The following is a 27030-nucleotide window of genomic DNA, read 5'->3' as shown; positions in this document are numbered from 1 at the left end:
TGGTATCTCATTGCACATGGTGCTCATTGCACATGGCACATGGTGCCCAGTGCTACAGTGCCAGTGCACAGACATGGCGCTGCATGGAACACAGTGCACATGGTACTCGGTATGCACGGTACTCCCGGGCCTTTCTCGAAAAGCTCTGGTTCAAGAAGGCGTCAATTTTTGTAGTGACCCACAGGTGGCCAAGAAGAATCTGGTTCTCGACCCGGTGGCATCTCTTACAAGGCCACACCTGGGAGATCACGCTTTGCATGGATCTCCTTAGCCAGGTGAACTCTTTGCCACCCGGAACTGGGCAGGTTCCAGCTATGGGTCTGGTCCCTGAATGGGACCACTGGTTAGGCAGAAGGTTATAAGATGCTGTTATGGGTATACTGCAGAACGCTAGGGCAGATTCCACTGGGTCGTTGTACGCCTATTGGTGGAAGTATTTCCAGACTTGATGTCTGACCAGGAGTCATGACCCAGTCTCTTGCCCCATGCCAGTTATCTTACAGTTCCTGCAAGAACTGCTTGATGCTGGTACGTCACCTTCCGCTTTGAAGGTGTATTTAGCAGCTATTTCAGCATGCCATGCCTCTGTAGATTCGGTATATCCGTGAGTGCATTGTTTGGCTACCAGATTCCTTAAAGGTGCGCTGCGATTATGTACTCCAAGGAGGACTGTTCTCCCCAAATGGAGCCTTGATGTTGTACTGGAGGCTCTCACGAAGGCCCCGTTTGAGCCCACACACTCCATAGAGTTTAAAGTACCTGTCTAAGAAGACAGCCCTCCTTGTGGCTATCACCTCCGCTAAGCGGGTCAGTGAGCTGCAGGCGCGGTCTGTGCACAGCTCCTGCATGCGTATTACGGATGATTGTAGCAAGGTGTCACTGCGTGCAAAACATGCTCTCCTCTCCAAGGTGATCACAGCCTGGCACATTAATCAGTCCGTGGAACTGGAGTCCTTCCATCCACCCCCGTTTTCTTCTGAGGAGGATGAGAGATTGAATTTCCACTGCCCGGTGCGGGCATTGAGATGCTACATGGATAGGACAAGAGCTCTGCGTCAGTCAGACCAGCTCATTGTCTGTCATGGGGCACGGACTGTAGGACAGCCCTTCTCAAAGCAACGTCTGTCACACTGGATTGTGGACACAGTGTCGACGTCCTATGATTGTGCTGGCGTGCCCCCACCCTGGAGGGTAGCTGCACACTCCACTAGAGGGTTGACTACATCTTGGGCCCTCTTCAGAGGGGCCTCGCTGTCTGATATTTGTACTGTGGCTAGCTGGGCTACCCTGCATACTTTCTCCAGGTTCTACCGTGTTAATGTGGTAGACCCTGCCTTGCCTTCGTTAGGCACTAGAGTGCTTGAGGGTGATAACTCACACCGCTAACCCTGGGGTTATGAGGTTCTGATGGCTCCTTCTTTTGAAATAAAGTTGCGTTTTACCTTAACGAGGAAATAAACAGCCCTAATCGTGTCGGGAATACGAGATTGAGACTGCTCAAGTAATTTCCTATAAGCCTTCTTTGTACTGCTGTCTGTAACAAACATCAAAGAGAGGCTAGTCGTTGTTTATGTGTCAGGCTAGATATGCTGAAAATGCGGTTCAGTAAAAGAGCAGCAACACGAGCGAGCAGAAACAGCGGCACGAGATAACCTCGCTAATTGCCTATTACTTATTTTATTTTATTCCAAAAAAAAAAAAAAAAAAAAAGCATTTTTACAGCAGACTGACTTTCTTGTAGTTAAAAAAAAACTTTGAATGAAAGGCTAATGATAGGTTTCCCAGGTCTGCTGTGTTATTGTTCAGTTACCGGTCTGAAATTGAAGTTTGTAATTGTATCACTGCCCTACCTTGCAGCGGGCGCCACTGCTGTCACACACTCTCAGGGATACACACACAGAATGCCACCCGGCACCAATCGGGAATGTGCATTCTGTTTAAATATATAATAAATGCATATCCCAGAGACTGTGGGAGCCTGTGGGAGCCTGTGGATAGTCCGCCTACTGTAATGTCTGTTATTGCACAGCATTTCAATCATTATTGCTTTTGAGAAAATGACAGCTTAGACAATGTAGCTGTGTCTTAAAGCACCACTAACCCTCCCAACCATCCCGTGACCACAGTCCACATGTGAAAAATGCGGTCCCCCTTCCCTCCACAAATGTGCAGAATGTGACCTTAGCCTGTTTCATGCAGCGCAAAAAAACATTATCTCGGAGGCTCATGTCAAATATAGCCCCATATCTTATATGGAATCTTTAACCTATAGTTACAAAACTCCTGTCGGGCACAGAATTCCCATGGGAAGCATTCAAGCTTAGAATAGTTTATCTACCAGGGTTCGAGGTGGGCCTCTAGTGCGCACACACACACACACACACACACACACACACACACACACACACACAATGTGCATTTTAATCTACGTTAAGTGCAGTTTAAGTACGATCTGTGCTACAAGTTGTTTGTGGCAGCATCACTTTTTATTCAATTTATTTAATGATATCTTGTTTAAAGTTAATGCTCAACTTCAAAGGCGCGCAATACTCTTTGAAGTACCGTGGGGTAGGATAAACCACCGCGTCTCATCTTCCCTTAAACTTACTTCCCGGGACGTTAAGAAAGTCACCCCGCATTTAACACGGAACAGGGATTTTCAGCAAAATGCTAAGTTGGCAGGTTTATACGGTGTTAAAAGGTCATGCCCTAAAAAAACCCAAAAACTAAAAAAAAAAAAAAAAAAAAACGAAAGCGTTTAAACGTTAACTCTTTGAAAAAGATTAAACGGTATGCGGCTGCTTGGCACAAGACCTAAGAATTATTATTTAACATGTGTTATTTATTTATTTGTTTTCGTTTAAATATTTTTCAAAAGAGGGGAAGCTGTGATATGTAACAATGTCGTGTAATGATGCATCTATGCTTATTTTTAAATAGTTTTAAGTGACAGCTTACTTTTACATAATAAGTGTTTTTTACTTCATCATTTTTAATTTCTTTTTTTTTTTTTTTTTAAAGTTTTAAGTTACAACAGCCATGTGTCGTGATGTAGGGGGTGTGGGTGTGTGGGGGGGGGGGGGGGGGGGGGCGTTCTTAACAAGAAAAAAATTTCTTAAATTTCCTAAAGACATTAAATGCAAAAGATCCAGTCATATTTCCAAGGAAATCGACAACCTTGGACTTCTTGGGCTTGTGTTGTGACTCAAACCCCCCCTGACAGTAAATGGTTAAATCCACAGTATGCAACCCTTTAAAGTGGAGAGAAGCAGCCTGTGCCTTTAAAGTTTATGTAGCAACAGAAGGATTGTCGGGATAACGCTATTGGGGCGGCGGATCACTTACTTCTGACGCTCCAAAGCCTCGGGGAGCTGGCTCAAGATTGCTTGCCTTTGATAAGGTCCTTGCAACTTAGTAGCAACTTTGCTTTAAAAAAACAAAAAAAACAAAAAACAAAAAAAAACAACTCGCTCTAAATCGAACGAGCCGCGATGTCTGTCTAGCTGTCTGTATTATAAGATAAAGGGTTGAGATGCAGAACAGAAACGTTTTTTTTTTTATTATCATTCTTTTTTACAGAACGCAAAACGAGATGATTATTTTATACCTCCCTTGCTGGACCAGGCTGTCGGTTCCTCGCTTTGATGTCCACAGTTAAACATACAGAACAGTTTTTGTTAGAAATTAGAATAGCCCGGAGGACATTTGGAGCATGCAATGAGTGCTTGAATCACAACCTGTACTGAGGGGAAACGGGCTCTTTTTAAAAAGAGGGGGGAAGTCTGATTTTAAGCCCAGAACGAAACGCACCGCGGCTCAATGCACATTGTGGATTACCTTTTCCCTGCGTGAAAAAGAGAAAGCAAGGTGTTCATTTTTTTTTTTTTTTTTCCAGGAGCTGAAAACTAATGAATCGATGGTAAGTTACAAGATCGTGTGTGATCCTGTCGATGGCCCCTTCGGTTTGCTTTGATGTGCTCTTGGCTAGCTTTGAAGTAAAAACAAACAAACAAACAAACAAAAATCTATTTTCGCCTTGGCTTTTGGGCATTAAAAAAAAGAGAAATGTAGGTTTTGTTCAAACACACCGATGTTTGTGTGTGTGTATGCAACAGTGTATATATATATATATATGAGTGTCTGTGTATATACATGCGCATCTTAATTATACATAATAAATATATATCAAAGAAAAAGTGTTGTAGAAAGTAGGTGGGATGTGTGTGCCGGATCCTCCCCCCTCTCCCTCCCCCTTCATCGTACACCCCTCTGATCTGTAAAGAGGCGCTGAGTGCTCAGTTGGGGGGGTCAGTCAGTGAATGGGACCTGCAACTGGAAAGGCTGTGTTTTCAGTATTTTAGGAAACGCTGGGTTTGTGATTGCATTGGAAGCCTTCCTCCCAGTCGATAAGCATCCGCGGATTACACGAGCTGCTACCCGACGGACCCCTACCTGTTGGATGTATAAATATAATAACCCTATTCACAGGACAGACACGAGAGCTCCTTTTGACCTCCTTCGCTTTAACTCTCTCCAGACACAGGATAATGTGACGGTATGGCTGAATGTTTTCTGTAGCATGTATTTTACTGAGGGGCTGTCGCTGTACAGTTGATAGGGAACACGTTGCACGGAGGGATGCATTGTGTAGACTATCCGAGCGTGAGTGCTTTTGTATTCGGCTTTCCCAGCTTCAAAGTGGCTTTGATTTTATTTTATTTTATGGGCAGTCCTATTGCACAGGCGCTGCTCAGCTGTAGTGTAACCCGAAGCAGTAAAGCAACACTGTAGTGTTTTCTCGAATGATAATAATCTGCCTGACGTTTGAAATGGTCGGGTCTTGGTTCTCGCATGCAGTTTTAATGAACCGAGCCTAGTTCTGATTCTTTGCATGGGGCTGGAGCAGAGCTGTGAACCCGTGTGCTCAACGCGCTGTGCATGGGGTTCCATTTTCCTCGGGAGTGCTTGGCTGTTAATTACAGCACATCTGCGCGGCCTGCGCTAGGGTATGCTATATGCACATCGAGTACAAAGCGCTTTTTAAATACTTTTTTTAAGGGCACAGATGGGAACTGTGTGCCTAATTTAAATGTCAGATTATGACAGTCTGTCTGCCCTTTTTATCAGTTAAGTGTGTATGTGTGGGTTTAACTTTGGAAGTGATCAATGCAACATTATTGATCCCCATTGATTCACCCATGCCTCGTTTGAATATTCTACTTTCCGGTAATAATATTATAGTGCTTTGATTACGCGTATACTCTCTGAGAAACGGATTCTCGTCGTGTTTAATACAGGTAGAAATATGAAACCGATGGTACAGGGTCCGTGAAGCATACTGTAGATTTGTATTAATTGAAAAGTTACACGTTTAAATATGTTTTTTGTAAAAAGTTTCTGGCCAGATACACATTTCACTTATTGTAGTATTGCTTATGAGGAAGTCTTTGTTAACGGTAGTTTAATGTAAATGAATAGAGATTTATTTTTGTGAATGGAATCCATGTGTAAATATTTAACACATTCGAAAGCATCTGCTTTTAAGATTTAATTTTTAAAAAGCCATTTAGTGATTGGTTTACTTTACCGATAGCATGTTCTTTGTGTTCTTTCAGAGCCTTGAAGGGGTCTGTGAATAGACCGTTTTACTTCGTATCTTTTCTTTGAAGTTGGGCGGATCTGTTTTTGATTAGATCAATACTTGATTCTGTTTTTCAGAGAGAAGGGCTGTGCAGACCCCCCGCTGTCCTGTGAGATTACTGTGGCACTCTTAAAGGAGAAGGCGAGACTCCGTCGGCAGCAGCAGCAGCAGCTCGGAACCGAGCCATGATTAGGACGCTTACGGACAGCTTCAGAGAAGATGCACCTCGACCCCCGGTACCAGGGGAAGAAGGAGAGTCCTCATGCCAGCGCAAGTTCGCCATGAAAACCCAAAAGGCGAAGACAACCGTGGCACCCCTCTCCTCGGACGCCGCGCCGCGGAGGAACGAGGGTGATCTCGGGGAGCCCGAAGGCAGCGCCTCCCCGGACTCCCCACTCTCTCGGTGGACTAAGTCGCTGCACTCGCTCCTGGGCGACCAGGACGGAGCCCACTTGTTCAGGATCTTTTTGGAACGCGAGAAATGCGTTGACACTTTGGATTTCTGGTTCGCCTGCAACGGGTTCAGGCAAATGGACCGCCAGGAAACCAAAACTCTACGAGTTGCCAAAGCTATTTACAAGAGGTATATCGAGAACAACAGCATCGTTGCCAAGCAGCTGAAACCCGCCACGAAAACCTACATAAGGGATAGTGTTAAGAAGCAACAGATCGACTCTGCGATGTTTGATCAGGCGCAGACCGAGATTCAGACAACGATGGAGGAGAACGCGTACCAGATGTTTTTGACTTCTGAGGTTTACCTCGACTACGTGCGGGCTGGGGGCGAGAACCCGGCGTGCCCGACCCTGAACGGGCCAGGGAGTCTGAAAGTCGTGTGTGGCTACTTGCCTACCCTGAACGAAGAGGAAGAGTGGACTTGCAACGATTTCAAAGCCAAGGCGCTGGCATCTATGGTGGGACTATCTTCAAAATCGTTGCGGGCAACCGCTTCACTGAGAACTACGGAAGTCATTGAAAATGGTTACAGGTAAGATTGTGCTTGATATGATGAATATATGTAAAAAAAACAATGCGTGACCGTTTTAAGAGTCACATAATCACATTCAATCCTGTAATACTGAACATCTTATGACAGCAAAAAGGGGGCGGTCCGTGTATCCACTAAATCTTGAATGAAAACTGCGGTGGTAATTCAATTTGAATAAAAATAATAATAATTAACTTTTTTTTTTAGTTATTTCTTTCTTGATTAGCGGAGTTATTCCTTAATATCATGTTCTCACCTGTTTCCTATTCATGAGATGTGTAAGATCCGTCTTCCTCATAACGTGGTGCACAGGCTGCCTGGGAAAGACGCCCTCTAGTGGCTCGCTTGGTGTTCGCTCTGCTTGTATTGGAAAGTTGAATGGAAGTTATTGGAACCAAGTTCCACTACCATATGCGGAGTAGTTGGACTGACATTTCATTTGACAGTAATGGCAGTGCTGTCTCAAATTTAACGGTGTAGACCCGCCACCACCACAACAGATCTACGTTTCAGTGTCCAGAACTGTGAATGAAATTATAGTGGAATTCTATTCCGTGCACATTCTCAAACTAAGGGTAATGATTTCTGCTATGACCACACACTGTACAAAAAAAACCCCAAAAAAGCACAGCGGGCTGTTGTTGCATTTTATCAAGATAAGAGATAAGCAGAGCCTGGAAGGCATTAGAGTGGACCTGGGATCTCTTGCTTGTGTTTTTAACTTGCATCTCTAGGAACTGGGTCCCTGTGAAGCATTCCTGATGCAAACTGCAATGGGAAACAGTCTACCCATCTGGGTGCAATTACAGTAATGTGGTCAAGAGAGAAAAAAAATATATACTGGAATTGCAGGAAAACAGAAACAGCTCAAATCAGTTTTCTTAAAATGTTTGGGGATCTCCTCTTGCCCCTAAAACCCTGTAGTTGATACAGATGCACCTAAAACATCCTTCAATTAGAAACTATTGGTGGCAACTTTAAAAAAAAAAAAAAAAGTATAATTTTTTTTATTGTGATTTCAGTTAGCGCTGATGGTAGTAAACATCCGTTCCAAAACATGCTGCGAGCACATGCCAGTGCTGCTATATTAGCATAATCAGGGAATGATTACATGTTCAAATAATAGGCGCAAGTTAAACCCTTAAAGGGGCCTGGGTCCTGTGCAGATGTCGGGCAGCTTGACATCAGCACATTTATTCAGCGGTACTTAGGGGAGTTAATGGGCCCAGACCAAAAAGAGCCCTGCCAAGCAGAGCAGTGATAAAGGCTTGGATCTCTGACTGCTGTGATTTACAGGTCAATACTGTGGCACTGCTTCTCAAGTTACCGTGCTTGATCAATACAGCCCAATCTTTCACAAAAGAACCCTGCTCTGGGTCTCTTTCATGTCACAACTTCCATCTGAAGCATGTGGAACTCATTTGAATTCCACCTCTACTCCACAGCATAACAGCAGCTACTTTTATTACAGCCAGATAGAAGCAGAGGGGAGGGGCGTTTTCTTCTAGCGTAACTTCACAACACACGCAAAAAAAAAAATATGGAAGTTTTTTTTTTGTCTTCTCCTTTGAAATCGAATTTTGAAAAGTGTACTTGGGAGAGCAAAGTAAAAAAAAAAAAAAAAAAAAAAAAGAGAATGCATTCCCAGCTGTGCTAAATACCTGACTGTGCAGCCACCTTGGTTCAGACCTGAGCTGGAGCCTTGGGCCTTAGTCATGCTGCGCACCTCCTCTCACAACAGTCCTCCATGCAGTAGGCACTCTCATAAAGAAGAGGCCCTCCTTCCCCCTTCCTCTCTCCCTCTCTCTCGCTCTCACACCCCCTCCTCCTCTCACTAGTGAAACAGGAATGCTCCACATCAGGGCACAGGAGAGGAGGAGGAGGGGCGCAGGGTTTGTTTGAGAAAACCGAGTGCTCAAGAGGTTGAAAAGTGAGAGACCAGGGGCCAGAGGAACAAAGAGCCCAGAGATACTAGAATCTGGGGAAGTGTTGCTGTCCTTTAAGACAGCCGGGCTGCTCACTTCACTCAAGCTAGCCTCATCCAATTTCAGAGGCTGCTGTGGGGTGGGGGGATGGGACATGAAAGGACATTAAAAGAAAGGGGGGGGGGCCTGCAGAGCATGCTGTCACATTCCTGAGGCCTTGGAGTCTTGTGTAAATGACTCTAATTATTAAAATCGGTAGACCCTGGCGAAAACAAAACAAAGGAGGGATCCTTTGAAGTTTAGAAGCACGCATACATGCAGTGTTTTAAGAATACCTTCGAAAACTGCGTTCTCGAAATCCTATCAATCAAGCCGCCAGCAGAACCGAAACGAAACACTTTATCAACTTAGATTAAAAAAGAAAAAATAAGTTATTTCTGCTGGCCACCAGCAATTCTTTTTTTTTAAAACAAAAAGTTCCCTATTATTATTATTATTATTATTATTATTATTATTATTATTATTATTATTATTATTATTATTATTATTTTATTATTATTATTATTATTATTATTATTATTGTTATTGTTATTGTTATTGTTATTATTATTATTATTTAACACCTTCGTTGTTTCTTCTCAGGTCCTATAGACGCAAGGACCCTGTCAACCCCTACCATGTCAATTCTGGCCATGTGTTTGCTCCTGTGACCAGTGCGAACGACAGTGAAATATCCAGCGATGCAATGACTGATGATTCCATGTCCATGACTGACAGCAGTGTGTAAGTGTCGCAGAGAGAAATACCATTTGAACGCTGCATGTTTAAAACAGATTATCAGCACAGCACTGCCAAAGATATGTCCAAGGGCCCTGTTTACACCAAATTTCAGTTTTTTAGTTAATGGGTATCTTTTCGTGGTGCTACCGACAAGTTAGCTGTTGTTTACTGTGCACCTAAATTGCTATCCAGCCATTGGAGGGGTAATTAACACCTATATAACAGGAGGCAGTGGAGCTGGGGTACATAGAGGTCTCTTAAAGCAACAGAGCACGCTTTCCTTCCTTTAAAAGTAGCACGAGTATTGGTAACGGAGTGGGTTTTGAAGTGGTGCTAATGTAATGCTAGTGCTGGCTGTCTAGCGTTAAAAAGAAATGCAAAACAGACAGAGGCCCAGGTTCGATGTTCATGTTTGTCTAAACTGGGGGGGGGGGGGGGAGCGATCTCACATTGTGTCGTAAAAGATCGAGAGGAACTGGCATCTTCAACTGGTTTTTATTTTGGCTGTTTTTGTGCTGTCCGCTTGGTGTTGCTTTTCAGAAAGCTTTCTGTTTGGTTTGTGTGTGTGATTTAAGGAATCAACAGTTCAAAGTTTTCAGATTTGTTTAACCCCCCTCTTTGGGGTGTTCCCCTCTCTCTCTCTCTCACCCCCTCCTCCCTCCTCCATGAGATCCAAGAGATTTCAAAGTCCTTTTCTAATTATCTGATTGTTTTCCATTGAAAAGAACCAGACATGTGGGCTGTGAGACTCACTCATTGAAAAATGTTGGCAGCAAATGAAGGCAGGCTGAGTCACATGGTTTTTTTTTTATTTCTTCCTACTGGCTCTGGTTTTAGTGTGGTCATGTGTCAAGGGTGCATTCACTGGGGTTAGCCGTTTGTGGACTGGGGTAGGGTCACCTGGGAGTCACAGGGCCAGGATTAGGACACCCTCTCCTTTAGTTTGGTGCCGATTGTAGAAGCCTACAGATGAGAGCAGGGAGTGAGAAATAAAGTGCACAGAGCATGAAAGGCTTAACGGAATCATTTTCAGCCTATTGTTCGTCTAGGGGAGCTTAGGGGGATAAGAGAGAAGCAGGATGCTTTGAAAATTACTTGCACAACTGAATAAGAGATCCCCAGAATGCAGAGTATGAAAGGAGCCTGGCTGTTTCTCCTGCCGTTGCAATCGCCAGGCCAGGGCAGGGGCGAGTGGGGGAGGGAGGAGGCTTGGCTGATTAAACTGCTGGGGGGGGGTCATATAGAGGATTTGAAGAGCTCAACCGTACACTGGGGTTGTTGGCTTTGTAAAATTTCTTTAGTGGAACGTTTGGGGGTAGGGGGTACAGAAGAAAGAGAAGGGGCGGGGGTATCTGAAGTAGAATGGGGTTCCTCATTCCAAAGTCTATATTGGGGGAGAGGGGTCCTCTAAAATATACTTGTGCATCCCCTCTCAGTTTTTGTTGCTGAAGTAATAGAGGTGAGTGTGTAGAAGACAGTGCTGCTTGTGTGTTGAATTACTTTTGATGTGGAATATCTGTGTTAAAGATCTCGTTCTGTTTGGTTCCAGTGTAATTCTGGCAATGAATTCTGCACTGACGATCCCGTAACTGTGTGCTTTCTGAATAAAAAAACGTTAAACTGTCATAAATAAGCTGCACAGCCGAATTAGCGGCATTACTTTGCTTTAGTTTTTATTTCATGTTGCCGCGCGAAATAGAAGAAGGTTTTTCGTCGGGGGGAACAATTTGATTAGTGTGCCCTTTTTTATTATGGTTAAGACACGCAGTGCAAATTTAAATCTCATTTCTGTAAAGAGAAAGGAAAAAAAGCTGATTTTGTGCTTGCATCTTATTTGTGGGTTTAGTTTGGACGCCGGGGAATGCTGCTGTGTGAACTTCAAACATTACCTTATCTTACAAACCAGCCTTTTGATGTGGGGAGATCAGAGGCTTGTTTCAGAGTCATTGCCAATGAAGATGGGAGGGGATGCTTATGTACAGGAGCCGGGGATTTCAAAGCGCCAGTAAAACTGCATTTGGACTGGGTCGGGCACAGCTCACTTAAAAAAGGCTCAGATAATTGGCCCGGCTTAAATGGGCAGCTGACTGGAGTGCCGACTTCAAAAAAAAGATTAAAAACAAAACAAAAACTGTAAGAATCAGTCTGGTTGAAGCCACGTGTTTATAATTATAAGCAAGATTTATTATTCCCTCAATAAAGAAATATTCAGCCGTGTTGATTATTGCAAATGCACCTCCTTTCTTTCTGTTTCAGTTCCCATTAAAATGAACTGTCTGGAGCTCAGGTCCTGGTCCAGTGCTGGGTGGAGCACTGCTCCTCTATAGGAACATTCTCACTAACCTTTTAGAAATGTGGAATTAATTCAGCAGTATGTTGCAATGCATGCCCCTTGGCTTCACTTCAGGAGAATAATAGCCTGCCCTGCTGGCAGCCACTCCCCAGACCCCTTCACTGCTACCTGTGTGCTTTGTAGCCCCGTGGGATTGACCTGGGTGTTTTTGTTTCGTCCACAGAGATGGGATTCCTCCGTACAGACTGGGGAAGAAGCACTTACAGCGAGAGATGCAGCGCAGTGTCAAGATGAACGGCCAGGTCTCGCTGCCTCATTTTCCCGTAAGTGGCACCTCTCCCTCTCTGTCACTCTCGCGGTTCATCGGAGAAGTGCGTTCGCCTGCTTCTCAACATTGTCGAAATAATTCTTCCCGACTGGAAATTGCTTTCAAAGCATTTTACTTTTTGAAAGGTATCTGTATAGATTTAGATTTATAGGTGGGATTTTCTTTTAATATTAATAAAAATACCGATAACAGAAGTAGCAGTAGTGGTGATTGTAATAGTAATAACTCCATAGCCCTAGCTGGTAAATGAGATTATTTTGTCCTGGGGCGTGCAAATCGACTCTCTCTGCCAGGCAGCTCTTTGATCAGGTGCTGAATAGAGCCAGCCTGTAGAAAAGTGACAACTTCCAGCTGAGTGGTGCTTTTTTCCCTCTGTCTTTCCTCTCGCATCATTTCTGGAGCCCAGTGGTTGCTGTAGAGAGGCACGGGCAGGGAGGCTTGAATTGGCAGCTTAGCTTCATAAAGATGGGCTCATTGTAGGGGGTAGAGGGTCAGAGAGGGGGTTATAGAAGGTGGTAGAAGGGGGGGCAGATATGACTTAAAGAGATGAAGCGCTGCCCCCCCTCTCTTTCTCTCTCTCTCTCTCTCTCTCTCTCTCGCTATATATACACACACACGTTTTCTTCACTTGGCAGAAACAGCTTGCTTGCTCTTTTCATTTTATTTTTTTCTTCCACTTTCTGTTTTTGAGACAGTTCTCTTTTCCATTGATGGATCTGCTTCAGGCAGTCAATCTCGGCAGTGTAGCACTAGAGCCGGGAGCATCTCTCTCTCATTGTCTGTACAAAGAAAAGGGAATAAGTAGAGAGAGAGAGAGAGAGAGAGAGAGAGAGAGAGAGAAAGAGAGAAACTAGGACACTATTGAGACAACACTACCTCAAAGGTGCCCAGTGTGCAGCCAGGAAAGAAATTACCACATCTCTGATCTGGAGCCGTTTGACTTCACTCCCCCCTCCCACCCCAACCCCCTCTGCCACACATCTCCCCGTCTTATTTTTTTAATTTATGCTCCTCTCTCTCTCACTCTGTGTAGAACTTGCTTTTTATTCCTCCAGTTAAAGCTTCTCCCTCCCACCCTGGTGTTTTTTTGATGTTTGACAACAGTCTTTGAAGCTGCCTGACTTCAGAGTAGCTGCTGATGGGTTGGTTGTACTACAGAGGGAACAAGCAGGGGCTCCTTGGGGCGCGACCAACTGCTCGTGCCCTAGGCGAGCGCTGCCGGCAGCGGGAGAGGAGGGCAGGCAGCGGCAGGGCTCGGCAAGACCACGCCGTCTTGCTCGCTCATAAAGACAGCAGCCGAGCCCAGCCCTGCCTCCCTCCCTCTTGCAGCACTGTCTCCATTCAGTCGCTGGGTTAGCCTCTAGGTAATGCTGCTGTCCAGCCCGTGGCTCAATGTGGCATCTCTCCTCTGTCTTCCCCACTCTTCAGAGGACACACCGGCTGCCCAAGGAGATGACTCCCGTGAACCCAGCCTCCTTCGCTGCGGAGCTCATCGCCCGGCTGGAGAAGCTCAAGAGGGAGCAGGAAACCATGAGCAGCCTGGAGGAGAGGCTGCAGCAAATCAAAGAGGTGAGGACTCTTCACTGTGCCAGTGCCTCCAGGACTGTTGGCTTTCTTATTTAAAAGCTCTGTTCTCTGTATCCATAGTTGCTGTGCTGATTTCAAATTCATATTTGCAGTTGTAGCCGTAGTGAAATCTCTTTGCTGCTTGTGAATATACAGAAGGCTCTGTGTTTTGTTTTGTTTTTTTGTATGCTCAGTAAATGAACTGTTTTGTTACCTGCTTTGGTAGGAGGAGGAGAAAGAGGACACTGAGGTGCCAGCTGGGAGCGGGCAGGCCGCTCAGGAGGCAGCGCACTCCCAGCCTCACTCCCTGGCTCTGCTGCCGTCGTCTGGCAGCTGCGAGGAAGACCCCCAGGCTATCCTGGACGAGCACTTGTCGAGGGTGCTGAAGACACCGGGGTGCCAATCTCCAGGGGTGGGCCGCCACTCCCCCCGCTCCAAATCCCCAGACCACCACCACCCCCTGCACCGGGGCAGCGTGCCGTCACTGCCGTACCCCCTGGGCTCCAAACCCTTCGTCACAAAGCAGTCCACCAAACATGTTCACCACCACTACATCCACCACCACTCGGGGCCCAAGAGCAAGGAGCAGATCGAGGTGGAGGCTGCCCAGCGGGTGCAGTGCCTGTGCCCGGGCAGCACGGACTACTGCCCCTACCCCAAATGCAGAAGCCACTCGAAAGACCAGAACGCAGGGCAAGGGGATCAGTACGGATTTGGGTGAGTGGATTATGTTAGCAAAACAAGTATAGATGCAGTGTAGGGTTTTTAAATGCTAGCTGTAATTGTGTTGGTGGGCAAGCAGTTTGCGTGTATGTGGGGTTTAAACCATAAATAGGCTAAAGCCTGCTGTTGCAGAACAAGTTTGAAGTATTCAGTGGTAATATAATTCTATTGAAGAAGACAGAGGTCTGGTTCTAACGCTGTGTGTTTGTTCTCTTGCAGCAGTCGGTCTAGCACGCTGTCTAAGAGGAGCTGCAAAGCCAGTGAGAGCTCCGCGCTTCCCAACGGGGATGGGGGGGCGGGCTCCGGGCAGCTCCCCTCGGACGGGACGGACCGCTCCCACAGCGTCTGGCAGTGGATGTTGGAGGGGGAGAGGCAGAGCAAGCACAAAACACACAGGTGAGTTTTACACTAGTCATGCATTCCACCTGTTTTAACTGGGCTGTGTCGCAGTCAGCAGCCATGCAGTGCAGTAACTGTGCAGTGGGGCAGCAGCAGCGACGCTGACAGACGTGTTCCTGGGGACTCACCTTTCCATTCCACTCTCCCTCTCTCAGCACTCAAGGTACGAAGAAGACATATGGCTCCGACTCGAGAGGAGCCCCCGGGGAGAAGTCCGGTCGCCAGCACTTGTGGGGGAGCGGCGGTCACCAGCGGACACACCAGCCAGCCCACCCCTTCATCCAGGACCCGGCTATGCCCCCCCTGCCACCCCCCAACACCCTGGCACAGCTGGAGGAGGCCTGCCGACGCCTGGAGGAGGTGTCCAAGCCAGCCAAACAGAGGTAGGGAGCCGCGATCCGGAACTAGAACCATTGCAAAGGCATTGTCGTCACTGCTTTATTGAAATCTCCCTTGTATGTTTCATGTAACCCACTGAAAGCCTATATTGTTTTACCCGTTTTATATATGATTTGATTATTGCTGTATTTGTTTTAATTGGTGGTTTCTTGTTTGGTTTAGGTATTCAACATCAAGCCTTCAGAGAGACAGGAGTCACCCAAGTACTTCGCAAAGTGGAGTCCCGCCTTTATCAAGTCCTGGACTTCAAACAGAAGAGTAAGTTATAGTCGTGTGTGGTGGTGGTGGTGGTGTTGCTGCTGTTGTTATTATATTTATTTTTACACTGCGTCAAAGCTGGCCCTGCAAGGGTTAAAAAACAAAAGTTTTTTTTTTTTTTTTCTTCTTTGCTTTGAACTTCCTCTGCATCTTCAGCCTGTTTCTTTTGAAGTTCGGAAAGGGTCACCCTGTCAACAGACTTTTATTTAATTGGCTGACCTTCAGTCTACCAGCTGTCTTTGCTTCAGCCTCTTCTCTGAAGTTGCTCTACAAAGACTTGGAACAAATTAAAAAGACTAAATTACTGTGGACCTGGCCTTTGTGACCTTTTGAGAGTCCCAGTCCGCGCTGCCTCTGAAGTACTGTGGGTCTGTGGCTCTCTGTAATATCACCGGCGCCTGACCAGGCACAGACAAACCTTTAACCAAGTGTGCTCCCCTTGGCATAAAAACACAGGCAGTACAAAGTGCTGCACTTGATTGCTCGACTTCGAGATTACATTTTGCTTCTTGTCTGTGTCCCATTCTGTACAGTATTACTATGGCTGTCTTGTAATGCAATAAGCGCTTGTGCAGGTAAAAGCTGACTGACTGTATTTAATGATCTCTTTCCAGACACAAAGAACCAAAGAGAGCGCACAGTGGTCCCAGTGGCCAGGCCAGTGAGATGGTGGTTACATACTTTTTCTGTGGCGAGGAGATCCCCTACCGGAGGATGATGAAGTCGCACTGTCTGACGCTGGGGCACTTCAAGGAACAGCTCCGGAAAAAAGGAAATTACAGGTAAAAAAAAAATATATATATATATATATGTTATATTGGTAAAATCGAAGCGTGTAGCACATCTTTACTTGTGATGTTTAATAGGGTGTTTTCTATGTATTTGTTCTTTTTATTTTTTTTTTACCTGTTTGCTTTGCTGTTTTCAATGGGGGGAGCCGTTTCGGTTTTAGTTTTTATGCAGAATGACTCTAGTGCCATCAGTGGGTTAAAACACGCTTCCCTAACATGCTTGACTTAAAAAGGAGAAACTAATTATACCGACACACAGGGATTCATTTTTGATGTAAGCTTTGACTTCTGGCTGGACTTTGAGCAAAACTGCAGGTGACCTTGAGGGGGGGGCGCATGCTGTCCAGAGTAGCTCTTGGTAAATGGTGTGGGGGTGGGGGGGGGGGTGGGGGGGGGGGGGGGGGGGGATTTCAAACTAGTCTGCTTCAGTCACATCTGGCACTGATTTCATTGTAAGGCACACTTAATAAGCATGTCTTTGAAGCCCATGCTTTTCATTTTATGCACAAAGACTCACACAGATGGGAAGACTCTTAGATTCTTTATTGATTGCATCAGGCAGCATTATGGGCAACTGCGATTCTTTTTTTTTATTTGTGATATTTTTTTAAAGTCAATACAATAGGTGTACTCGTAATACTGTTTAGTGTTAAATTAAAAAAAAAGAAGTGATTTAACACCGATGGCCCTAACCGTAGAGAATGCCTGGTGTTGGGTAATTTCAGCATGGCAGCAATTCAACAAAGAACAGTAACGCCATGCCTGCCAAACTAGATTGCTGCCAGATGTTCCACAGAGAGAAGCCTGCCACATAAAACATGTTTCAATGGAAACCTTTTTTTTTTTCTTCTCTCTCGTTTGAAACCATGGTGGGGGAGGATGTAGCTTTTTCCTGAGAAATAAGGTTATAATTATGTGAAATGTCATGCTGCTTTTTTTCTGTCTTCTTCAAAAAGAAAAAAAAAACTGAGTCACATGAATTTGTAAACACAAACAAGAGTCCAAACCTGGGACCTTGGAAATATTGTATACCGTGTAGTGTTCATTTTTATTTTTCTAGAAATGAAACTTTGATAACTTGCCGATCTCCCTGTCGTAATGTCAGACAGTCAATTTTTTTTAAATATATAATTAGGAGCAAAAAAAAAGTGAACCTACTTCCTACACTTTTTGATGCTGTATATGACTTCCTCATCCCACTCTGAATTTGAAACGCCAGCCGCACAATGCTATAGGAATCCCTCCCTTTCCTTTCCCAGCGCCACTTTAAATTAAAGTGTCTCCCTTTGAAAAAACATGAGTAACCAGCAAAGCCATTACTGAAAATCAACCCTACTATTTTTCAGCCCCGAGTTATGTGACCTCTTCACCCCGCAGAAGCCCCTCTCTGTCTGTAATTTACAGAGGAACAGCATGGCTCTGCCGGCCGGGACAGGCTCCAGTCTATTTGAGGGAGATCTGACAAGCTCTTCTTTCTTTTCCTTCTTTGCTGGTGATCAAATAGCACAGAATGACGCAATCAGAGTCTGTGCGCGAGTTAGCGTCTGCAGTCTGAGGAGGTGTGTGCGTTGCCCAGGCACCTGAAATGTTAAGTTTGTGAATGGCAGTCCTTCATTTAGCACGTCTGCAATTAAGAACCAATAGAGGGTAAACGAGCAAAGACAGAAGAGAGGGGAGGGAGAAGAAACCTTTAATCAAGAAAGCCGAATGTCTCGTTTTGGGATAATGGAAAGGTCTAAATGTTTCACAGAAGGGGGGGGGGGGGCTGTTTTTGAGCTGTCTTCAAGATTTTAAAGCATGATAAAGATGGAATGCAGCAAGGCAATGGGCCTTTTCATTCAGCGTTGAGCCTGGCAACTCAGAATCTTCTTTGTTTCCCATTCTACCTGCTCGTTGTTTTAAGAGTGATGTAATCTGAAGAAGGCAGCCTGGCTGAATGCAATACAGCATGAAGCAACATAAAACCGAACATGCAGCTCAGGGGAGGCGGAGCAGATAGCATGTGAATAGAAATAGTTTAAAAGTCAGTCTGATTAACTGTACAGGGCCTTGCCTCCACTGTGCTGGCTGTGTATGGTATCAGAAGCAGCCGTTTTTATTGCTAATATAATATATTTATTATTATTATTTGCAAGCACTTCCTTTATAGAGCTGTCTAGCCTTCCTGAATTACCTTTGTAAACTGGGTAATTGTTAGTTATGCTCAACTAGATGGCACATTCGACTGAATATTAAACAGCTATGGTGCTTCGAAGCCTCCCTGTGTAATTTAACCTTTGTGAGCTCTGTAATGAAGCAGCTCGCTGGACTGGAAACCCTGTCTGCTGTCAGAAAATTAAAAATAATAATCGGAAATGAGGAGACTTTCCTGCGTCTCTTTTTGAATTAGTTTTGAACAGGATTGGATCTGTTTTGAGGGTTTTACTTACCCGAGCTCTGTTTTTCTTTCTCTTTCTGTAGGTACTACTTCAAGAAGGCCAGCAGTGAGTTTGACTGCGGGGCGGTTTTCGAGGAGATCTGGGAGGACTGCACGGTCTTGCCCATGTATGAGGGCAAGATTCTGGGGAAAGTGGAAAGAGTGGACTAAAGAGAAAGGACTTTTGAAGATTCTTTATTAAGCTAAAGAGGTATATCCAGGAGACCACACATTTTGAAGGAAAAATGAGCCAATGAAGAAGTAATAATAATAGTAATAATAGGAACCGAAGTGGATGGAAGACTTGCCAGAGCAGCCTGACAGCAGCAGGGATTGCGTTGAAGGTTCATAAAGTTGGTGTGCAGAAATATGAAGAGCTCGGAACTGTGTATAGCTGGAAAAAAAAAACATGACCACTGATTGGTTATTGAAGACGCTGACCATTGCAAAAAAGACTATTGTAAAAACTGTGGACTTCCTGAGGAGAAGGAATTGACGGGTGTGGAACCGGACTGTGCGTCTGCCTTATATATAATATTATTATAACCCTTAATATATATTTATTAAACTGTCACCCCCCCCTGTCCCTGCCCCGACTCCACCGTGTCCAGATTATGGATATGCTGCTTCAAACAAAACTTATCTTTCTGATTTTACAAGGGTTTAATTACAGCGCTTCATTTTTATTTTTTTTTAAAGCGCCCAGCTGTGCAAAATGTTTCCCCCCCCCCCGAAGATGAATTATGAAAGTATGACTTGCACCTGTTGAATCCACTGGTGTAGAAGTGGTCCAGTCTGAATCGCTAGGGTTCACACTCTCTCATTCTGGAATAGCAGGTCTTTATATGTTGCCTCTAGTGCCTCCCTGTGGCCGGGCATTGCACAGACTAAATAAGAATTCAAACAGCCTGGAACACACGACCTATATCACAAGACACGTCTCAACGTGTTAATTATGAAATAAGAATTCATTCATTATTTAAAATAACAACAGCAAACAAGTTTACATTGAAGTATCAGGAGCCCCAAAATACCATTGCGTATTTAATGATCACCTGTATCCAGGAAATATTATTGTGTATTAAAGAATGTGTGTCTCTCACACACACACACAGACACACACACACACACACAGACAGTTTGTAAAAGAAAACAACACTCCGCAATCGCATTTTGTAGATTTTTTTGATTTAAAACATTATCTAAGAGGAAATGTACATATTGTCACGATTGTATTGTAAGAGTTGTAATACACCATGGGTTATGCTGAAGTGGTACAGTACCTGTGCCTGCATGGTGTCACAATGCCATGTGTTGCCCTGTGTTCAGGGCTCAATATTCCCTTGCTTTTTTAAGGGGCTTATGTTTTTAAAGATGTTTTTGTCAGTCTTGCAATGTCGTTTCTTTTTATTTTTGTCATGGCATTTTTGTTCTACTTTAAACTGTAAATTATGCATTATCAAAAGAGTTTCCTTAAAAGAATACTTGGTACTTTAATTATTGTAATTATTAAGAGATGTAGCCTTTATTAAAATGTTATATTTTTCAAATGAGTGCCTTGCCTCTCTCTCTCTCTGCCTCTCCCTCTCTCTGTCTCTCTCTCTCTCTGCCTCTCTTTCTCTGTCTCTCTCTCTCTCTCTCTCTCTCTCTCTCTGTCTCTCTCTCTCTCGTCTCTCTCTTCTCTCTGAGCGTCCTCTCTGTCTGTCTCTCTCTGCCTCTCTGTCTCTGTCTCTCTCTCTCTCTCTCTGTCTCTCTGTCTCTCTCTCGGGAGGGAGAGTTTGTGACAGATGGGGGTTTAGAAGAGATGTCGGAAGGAGAGGGTGGGGGATGTGAGAGTGGGATAGAGAGACGAGACGGTGTAGAAGACCCTCTCTGCTCTCTCTCTCTCTCTCTCTCTCTCTCTCTCTCTCTCTCTCTCTCTCTCTCTCTCTCTCTCTCTCTCTCTCTCTCTCTCTCTGTCTCTCTCTCTCTCTCTCTCTCTCTCTCTCTCCTCTCTCTGTCTCTCTCCTCTCTCTCTCTCTCTCTCTCTCTCTCCTCTCTCTCTCTCTCTCTCTCTCTTGCTGCCTCTCTGCCTGTCGATTGGATTCTGCTCAGCAGGATGTTTTCACAGCCCTGTGACCATAGGACTATCTGATGGATTGTCCATTAACACTGTGTAACAACATTTTTTTTTTTTTTGTTCCTGGGTAGTAAGTGTTATTTCCTAATTGCTTATGCCTCAAAAGTATAGAACATGGCTATTATTGCCCACAAGCTTTGCTTTTGTGACCAGGACAGTGATATTTCAAAATATCACTATTTCCAATGGGAAAATGGGCAAATGTGTGTCTTTTCGTTCACATAAAGTCAGAAAAAAAAAACATATGAATCCAAATTAACATGTATTTATACTAAAGTAATACAAATATGACTACAAAAGATTCAGAAGTGAGTAGTTTTTCGAGATTTACAATTATACTGTATTTACAGTATCGAAAAACTAACTACTCACTTCTGAATCTTTTGTAGTCACAAAAGCAAAGCTTGTGGGCAATAATAGCCATGTTCTATACTTTTGAGGCATAAGCAATTAGGAAATAACACTTACTACCCAGGAACAAAAATTGTGTTACATAGTGTAATCTGCACTGTTTGGGTCATCACCATGTCCTCCATATAGGAAGAGCAGGGTGGGCCGCTGCTGTGCTCCGAGCCCTACCTTTCCCCATTTCAGTACCTGCCCCTCCATATTCACAGAGCAGGTTAATCCACAGATAGCTCATGTCCACAGTGAATTGTGCAAGCCCTGTATTGTACTGTGTAAGAGCCCTGCTCACGGTCCTGTTTTCAGATAACCCTGGACATACACAGTGCTCACATTTTGAATCCATTTCACTGTTTTTCGGTGTTCCTCGTGTTTTTTCAATAGGCACTTGACTATTTTTAGAGGGAATATTTAAAATTTTTGGAATGTGGTTGGAGACGTGTGAACGGTTCTTGTTTTAACACGCATCCAGCCTTTGATGAATGGGAGCTCCTGCGGGAAGATACTTTTAAAGCTTGTTTTTTTTTTTTTTTTTTTTTTTTTTGTTTTTTTTTTTTTAAGTAATATCGGCATGTGAAAGATGATCGTGAATCTGGCTGAAGTTCTGTAAAACCGGCAGCTTCCTGCCCTCTGAACATCTGGAACTGGGAAGAGACGGGAAAAAACAGTTAAATACTCTATTCTCCATGCTTGAAGATCCTTATGTTAGTACAGTGTAGAATTCCTGCTGGACCCCAGCCCTCAATCCTGTGAATCATTGTGCAGTCAGGTGATAAACACGGAATACTCGGAATGCTCACTCCCATAGGGAACACAGCCCCCTCTGCCTTCCCTTTTGTTTTTATAGCTTCCTGTGCTGTTTCTTTGATGGGAAAACCATTGAGCGAAATTGTTCACATTGATTTCCCTTAAGGATAGATCTGGACAGTCAGTACCTCCCTTTCCCAAGGAGATAGAGAGAGTGAGAGTGAATCTCTCTCCAGGGTCTGGCGCGAGGCACTCAGTCCACATTGTGTTATATGACAATGCCCATTCCACACAGCTGGTATAGCGAAGGCGTGATGTTCCCTTTCATTTAGCTCCATGTGGGAATTTGTTTCTGCCGTGCTGTCGCTCGGTTTACCCTCACCTCAGACTGTTGGGTACGTTCCCTATACACAGCGCAAACCGTTCCTGTCAAACCCCTGTGTCCGCCACTGATTGCATGTAGTGGGGACGTGATCATTCCAAACATGCCCCTTGTGAGGCTACTGAAGCTGCTCCACACGCTCCCCCAGGCTGCATTAGCTCATCACAAGGCAGGCAAGGCTATTGTGCTGGTAGCCTTTGTAGATTTGCAATGGCTTTAAAAGTCTTTCATACCATTCCCTGCTAAATGTGCTTAATTGCCAGGTACAAGAATTTCTTGAAAATGAAATACGTGATTGTACAGTAACCAGGAAGGTGGAGCTGTTGTTGCCAGCAGACCCATCAAAGTGAGGTCTTGATGCTGTTAGAGTGCGCATTAATGGTTTCTGAAGGCAGGAGATTGCTTTAAAAAAAGAAAACCCTCCTTCCAATCCCTCCAGCAATCTCAGCGACTGCATAAACATTGGAATCCGCTGCCAGAAACTAGGAGAGTTCAAAGGCAGCGCAGGGTTTTCATGTGAAGTTTAGTCTAAAAGAGGCCTGATTGCTGCCTATGGAGCCCCACTGTTACAACTCTTATTTATTAAAAACAGTCTTCCAGGGACTGAAACAATCCAGGAAGTCCTTTGCGTCCGGTAAGTAACCCCCAGCCCCGGTCTGCGTGATGTCATGGGGTTCCCCGTACCCAGATGGGGCGGGGGGGGGGGTTGTGGGTGGGCCGGGGGGGGGGGGGGGGGGGGGGGGGGGGGGGGGGGTGGGGGGGGGGGGGGGGGGGGGGGCGGGGGGGGGGGGGGGGGGGGGGGGAGCAGGGCTGGGGGGGGGGGGGGGTTTGTTCAAACTCCTTTAACTTTGCTTTGCTTGATTGTTTTGTTGTTTCAGTACTATGCAGTAGGGTTAAAGAAAAAAGAAAACTTTGTAGTGACTTCTGCCCAGAATGGAAAAGGCATGATCCTGGCTGTTTCTAGTATTGCTGGCCTATCTTAACTACGATTGCTTGCTCCTGTGTCTCCCAGCTCTTGTCTTGCTTTGGGAATGCTTGTTTCACCAAGCGCAGATGCTATCATGCCTCTACTTGCCGCATGGCCTTTTGTTTCGGTGTGAATTGAAGTCTTATGTTTCATTTTGTATGTGGTTGAACCATGTGCGTGCATGTGAGAGTCTGAGGCTCATGGTTTCAAGTGTAGATTATCTCTGAAATGAATCCAAACCGAAAATGACCCACAAGCTCCTGGCGTGGTGTTATTTCACATACAGTGGTAATGCCACTGTGTTTTGAGTAGCAGCGTGGTAGGATAATACTAGTATCCAGCCCATACAAACATGTATCTGTACAGTAGCCTACTATGAAACAATGAATTACAGTGGAAACAAACACAACGTACACTATTCGTACAGGTTTGCAAATAGAGGGTGTCGACTTTATTAGTGTTGGTGTGCGACCTGTTTTACACGAGCCTTGAGAGCTTCCTCAAAATATTGTGTATTTCTGGTTTACTATTTATTTATCTTTCCGCAGGCGCACAACAGCCCTTATGCACGCTTCCTTCCTGCACGTTCCTTGGTTCAGCGTAAACCTGCATTTAGGTGAGTATGACGTTTTAATCTCATTTACTTTAATGCAATGCCGTAAAATGTAAGCCTTTTCAGAATACTTACCATGCATAATAATATTTTGGATTGGAAATTGCACTTCTATCACTTTAGATGTTCACAAGGTATTCCTGTGCACAAGGAATATCACTTTAGATGTGCACAGGAATACTGGGGTCGTTTGTCGGAAGCCACCTGTATGACTTGTTTTTATTTTCCATTGTCATACAGATGTAATGTTATTTGCGACTGATGGTTAAACTGTGTTTGGAATTGTATATTACCACAAATTCATGCTTTAAAATGTAATTTGGACCAAACACGTGTGTCGCTGAATTCGTTACGTTCCCCTAAAGGTTTATGGCCAAGTTCCCATTCTGTATTGTTCCCAGGTCACTTCAAGGGTTAATAACACCAACAGTATAGAGTTCTGTGCAGTTTTCTATGAATGAAGCAGCCCTCAAACAGATGGGAAACCATTGCATTCAAAAGGCAACTCCCAGCTTTGAAAAAATCTTAAAGATGCGCTGTATTGAAATCCATTCCATAGCTGCTGGCAATTCCTATCTACAGTACAATACAAGAGTACCTCAATTACTGCTGTCACTAGGAATCATTTCAATGTGCATGTGTGTGTGTGTGTGTGTGTGTGTGTATACAGTATATATCATCAGGACAAAGATCTTGTTTACTGTTCAGTTGGTTTATATTCCCCAAAGGTAGTTTGCTCGGGAGGCTCCCAGATGACCATCTGTTACGAGTCCTGCTGAATGAGAGCAGTGGAAATGGCTGTTGTGTAAACACAGTGAAAAGCCCAAATAAAAAATGTCCCAGTGCAGTATTAGTAAAACGAATCTCCTTCATCTTTCTCATGCATTCTTTCTAGGTTGCCTCTGCGAGTGTGGCTGCTGGATGTTGATTCCCAGGGTAGTATAAGCCCTAGCATGGGCCACTGTGTAAATCCCAAGGGTTTTGTTTTTGGGTGCTTGTGCCCCCTGCTCTGTAAAACACGTTACATGCATTCCTCTTTGTTCCCTTCCCACCTGCCCTCTATGTAAATTGCATTCCATACTGTCTGTCAAGGAAATGAAAGGAAATCTTCCTTTATTTCCTTTAATCACATTCCTGTGACGGGACAAGATGGGACAGGGCAGTCTCTCTTCCAGAGAGCTTCTTCCAGACTGTAATTGGCTCCAATGAGTGTGTAAAGAGACCCTAATAGGATGTCCAAAAACCCATAGCCCCTCCGACCTCCTGCCGCTGGGCACCCCTGTATAGAGAAGCAGGCACCGACTCTCCCAAGATTACACACCAGGCCTGGCTCCAGGGAAGGAGAAGCTGCCATTCCATCAAGGCATGCATGTCCAGGGCATATTTCAAACACAAACACATTGTGCCCCATGTTTCTCACTGCTTTCACACAAACCCCTTCTTATCCACAGCACAATAGTTGAAGCAGTATGTGGACAGTGTTTGGGAAGTCGCCAGCCTGCCTCACACAGACGATGGAGGAGCGCCCCAGCTATGTGATCTGAGCTGCTTGTTTTGGAGGTGGGAATGGGAGAGCCCCAACAGTTGCTGTTGTGCGAGCGAGCGTGTGTGTGTGTTGGTGGATCAGGGCAGCTTTGTGTTTGCATGTTTCCCATGGAGAAGGACGCACATATGGTTTTTGTTTGGAATGCGTCACATTCTCATTGTCAACTGTGTGGCGAAACAGAACTTTCTCATAATTATCATGAAATAGGGTTGTGCTCTTCAAATGATAGGTTTCCTAAATGAAGGAATCAGCAATTCTGAGGGAATTCTCACAACTAGCCAGTCTTTCAGTCAGTTTCCATGGCTGTGCTGTTACATAAGGGTTGCAGTGGGGATTAAAGAGAGATAAAAAGCTGGCTTATTTCGACTGGAAAGAGAATCTACCCAAAGATGATTATTTGTGTTGGAACCCATACCTTCCGGATTGTGTATGCTCAGAGCATGCACAGTAGTATTTGAACGTTAGGACTGCAATTATAAACCGCACACTGAAACTGATACCAGGTCCTGCGGTACAGCCAACCAATGGAAAGCCTTTGGAAGCACATTCCATTCTTAACCGTGAGCACCTTTGGGTTTCAACAATGCGCTCTGTGTGACAGCAGGGAGAGCTGAACAATAGGAATAGGAGCAGGTCTGTGCAGTAAACAGCATGACCTCACCGCAATCGCTGTCTCTGCAGCTCCAAACACTGGGTCAGCAGCACTGTACTGTGAGAAGAATAACCTGGAATATATTGAGGTGAATGCTTCTTCAGTGCACAATGAAACCGGAGCACAACCACACGCATGCAAAGGATTCTGGTCTTTGTAGTGTTAATAACCTGGAATATATTGAGGTGAATGCTTCTTCAATGCACAATGAAACTGGAGCACAGCCACATGCACGCAAAGTATTCTGGTCTTTGTAGTGTTTCAGCAAAGCAGCTCATCTATATAATTATTATACACTATAGGCCTACTCTTCTTGGTCTACTACAGCAATTTCCTAAGAGCTGACGGCTACAATAGCAATATTTTTTTCAGGATGGTGTTACAGTAGTGACTGCAGTTACAGTGCAGTTATACTGAGGCCCTTCTCAGCAGGGTCGACATTGAAAAAGGTTCTCTGGCAGCCTCACGACATCTAGACTGCAGGCTGTGGAGACCAGCTCTGAAACGCAGGGTCATTGAAGGTACAGACTGCAGGCTGTGGAGACCAGCTCTGAAACGCAGGGTCCCTGAAGGTACAGACTGCAGGCTGTGGAGACCGGCTCTGAAACGCAGGGTCCCTGAAGGTACAGACTGCAGGCTGTGGAGACCCGCTCTGAAACGCAGGGTCCCTGAAGGTACAGACTGCAGGCTGTGGAGACCGGCTCTGAAACGCAGGGTCCCTGAAGGTACAGACTGCAGGCTGTGGAGACCGGCTCTGAAACGCAGGGTCCCTGAAGGTACAGACTGCAGGCTGTGGAGACCGGCTCTGAAACGCAGGGTCCCTGAAGGTACAGACTGCAGGCTGTGGAGACCGGCTCTGAAACGCAGGGTCCCTGAAGGTACAGACTGCAGGCTGTGGAGACCGGCTCTGAAAAGCAGGGTCCCTGAAGGTACAGACTGCAGGCTGTGGAGACCGGCTCTGAAAAGCAGGGTCCCTGAAGGTACAGACTGCAGGCACCAGGAGCATCTCCATCTGAAGCCTTCAATGATTCAAAACTAATCTTCCTCTTTGGCGGTGCAGAGGTTTTGACAACGGGGTGATCATCAGCTTAG

The 27030-nt window shown here is 45.1% G+C and overlaps 1 protein-coding gene across 2 annotated transcripts; it reads left to right on the top strand.

Moving 5' to 3' along the window:
* Positions 1-3641: 3641 nt before the first annotated feature.
* LOC121295446 (axin-2-like) lies at positions 3642-20024 on the top strand. Of its 2 annotated transcripts, none has more exons than XM_041220063.1 (11): positions 3642-3919; positions 5719-6629; positions 9197-9337; positions 11851-11950; positions 13384-13524; positions 13748-14238; positions 14464-14640; positions 14799-15026; positions 15205-15300; positions 15915-16082; positions 18552-20024. In XM_041220063.1, the coding sequence occupies exons 2-11, from the start codon at positions 5827-5829 to the stop codon at positions 18676-18678; spliced, it is 2472 nt and encodes an 823-aa protein (XP_041075997.1). In that variant the 5' UTR covers positions 3642-3919; positions 5719-5826; the 3' UTR covers positions 18679-20024. The 2 variants fall into 2 exon arrangements, with proteins under 2 accessions (XP_041075997.1, XP_041075996.1); XM_041220062.1 differs by lacking the exon at positions 3642-3919 and adding an exon at positions 4296-4555.
* The last annotated feature ends 7006 nt before the right edge of the window (positions 20025-27030 follow it).

Source organism: Polyodon spathula, chromosome 20 (assembly GCF_017654505.1).
Source record: "Polyodon spathula isolate WHYD16114869_AA chromosome 20, ASM1765450v1, whole genome shotgun sequence".
Lineage (NCBI taxonomy): Eukaryota > Metazoa > Chordata > Actinopteri > Acipenseriformes > Polyodontidae > Polyodon > Polyodon spathula.
The sequence above is the reverse complement of the archived record's forward strand: the minus strand, read 5'-3'. Positions and strand labels throughout refer to the sequence as shown.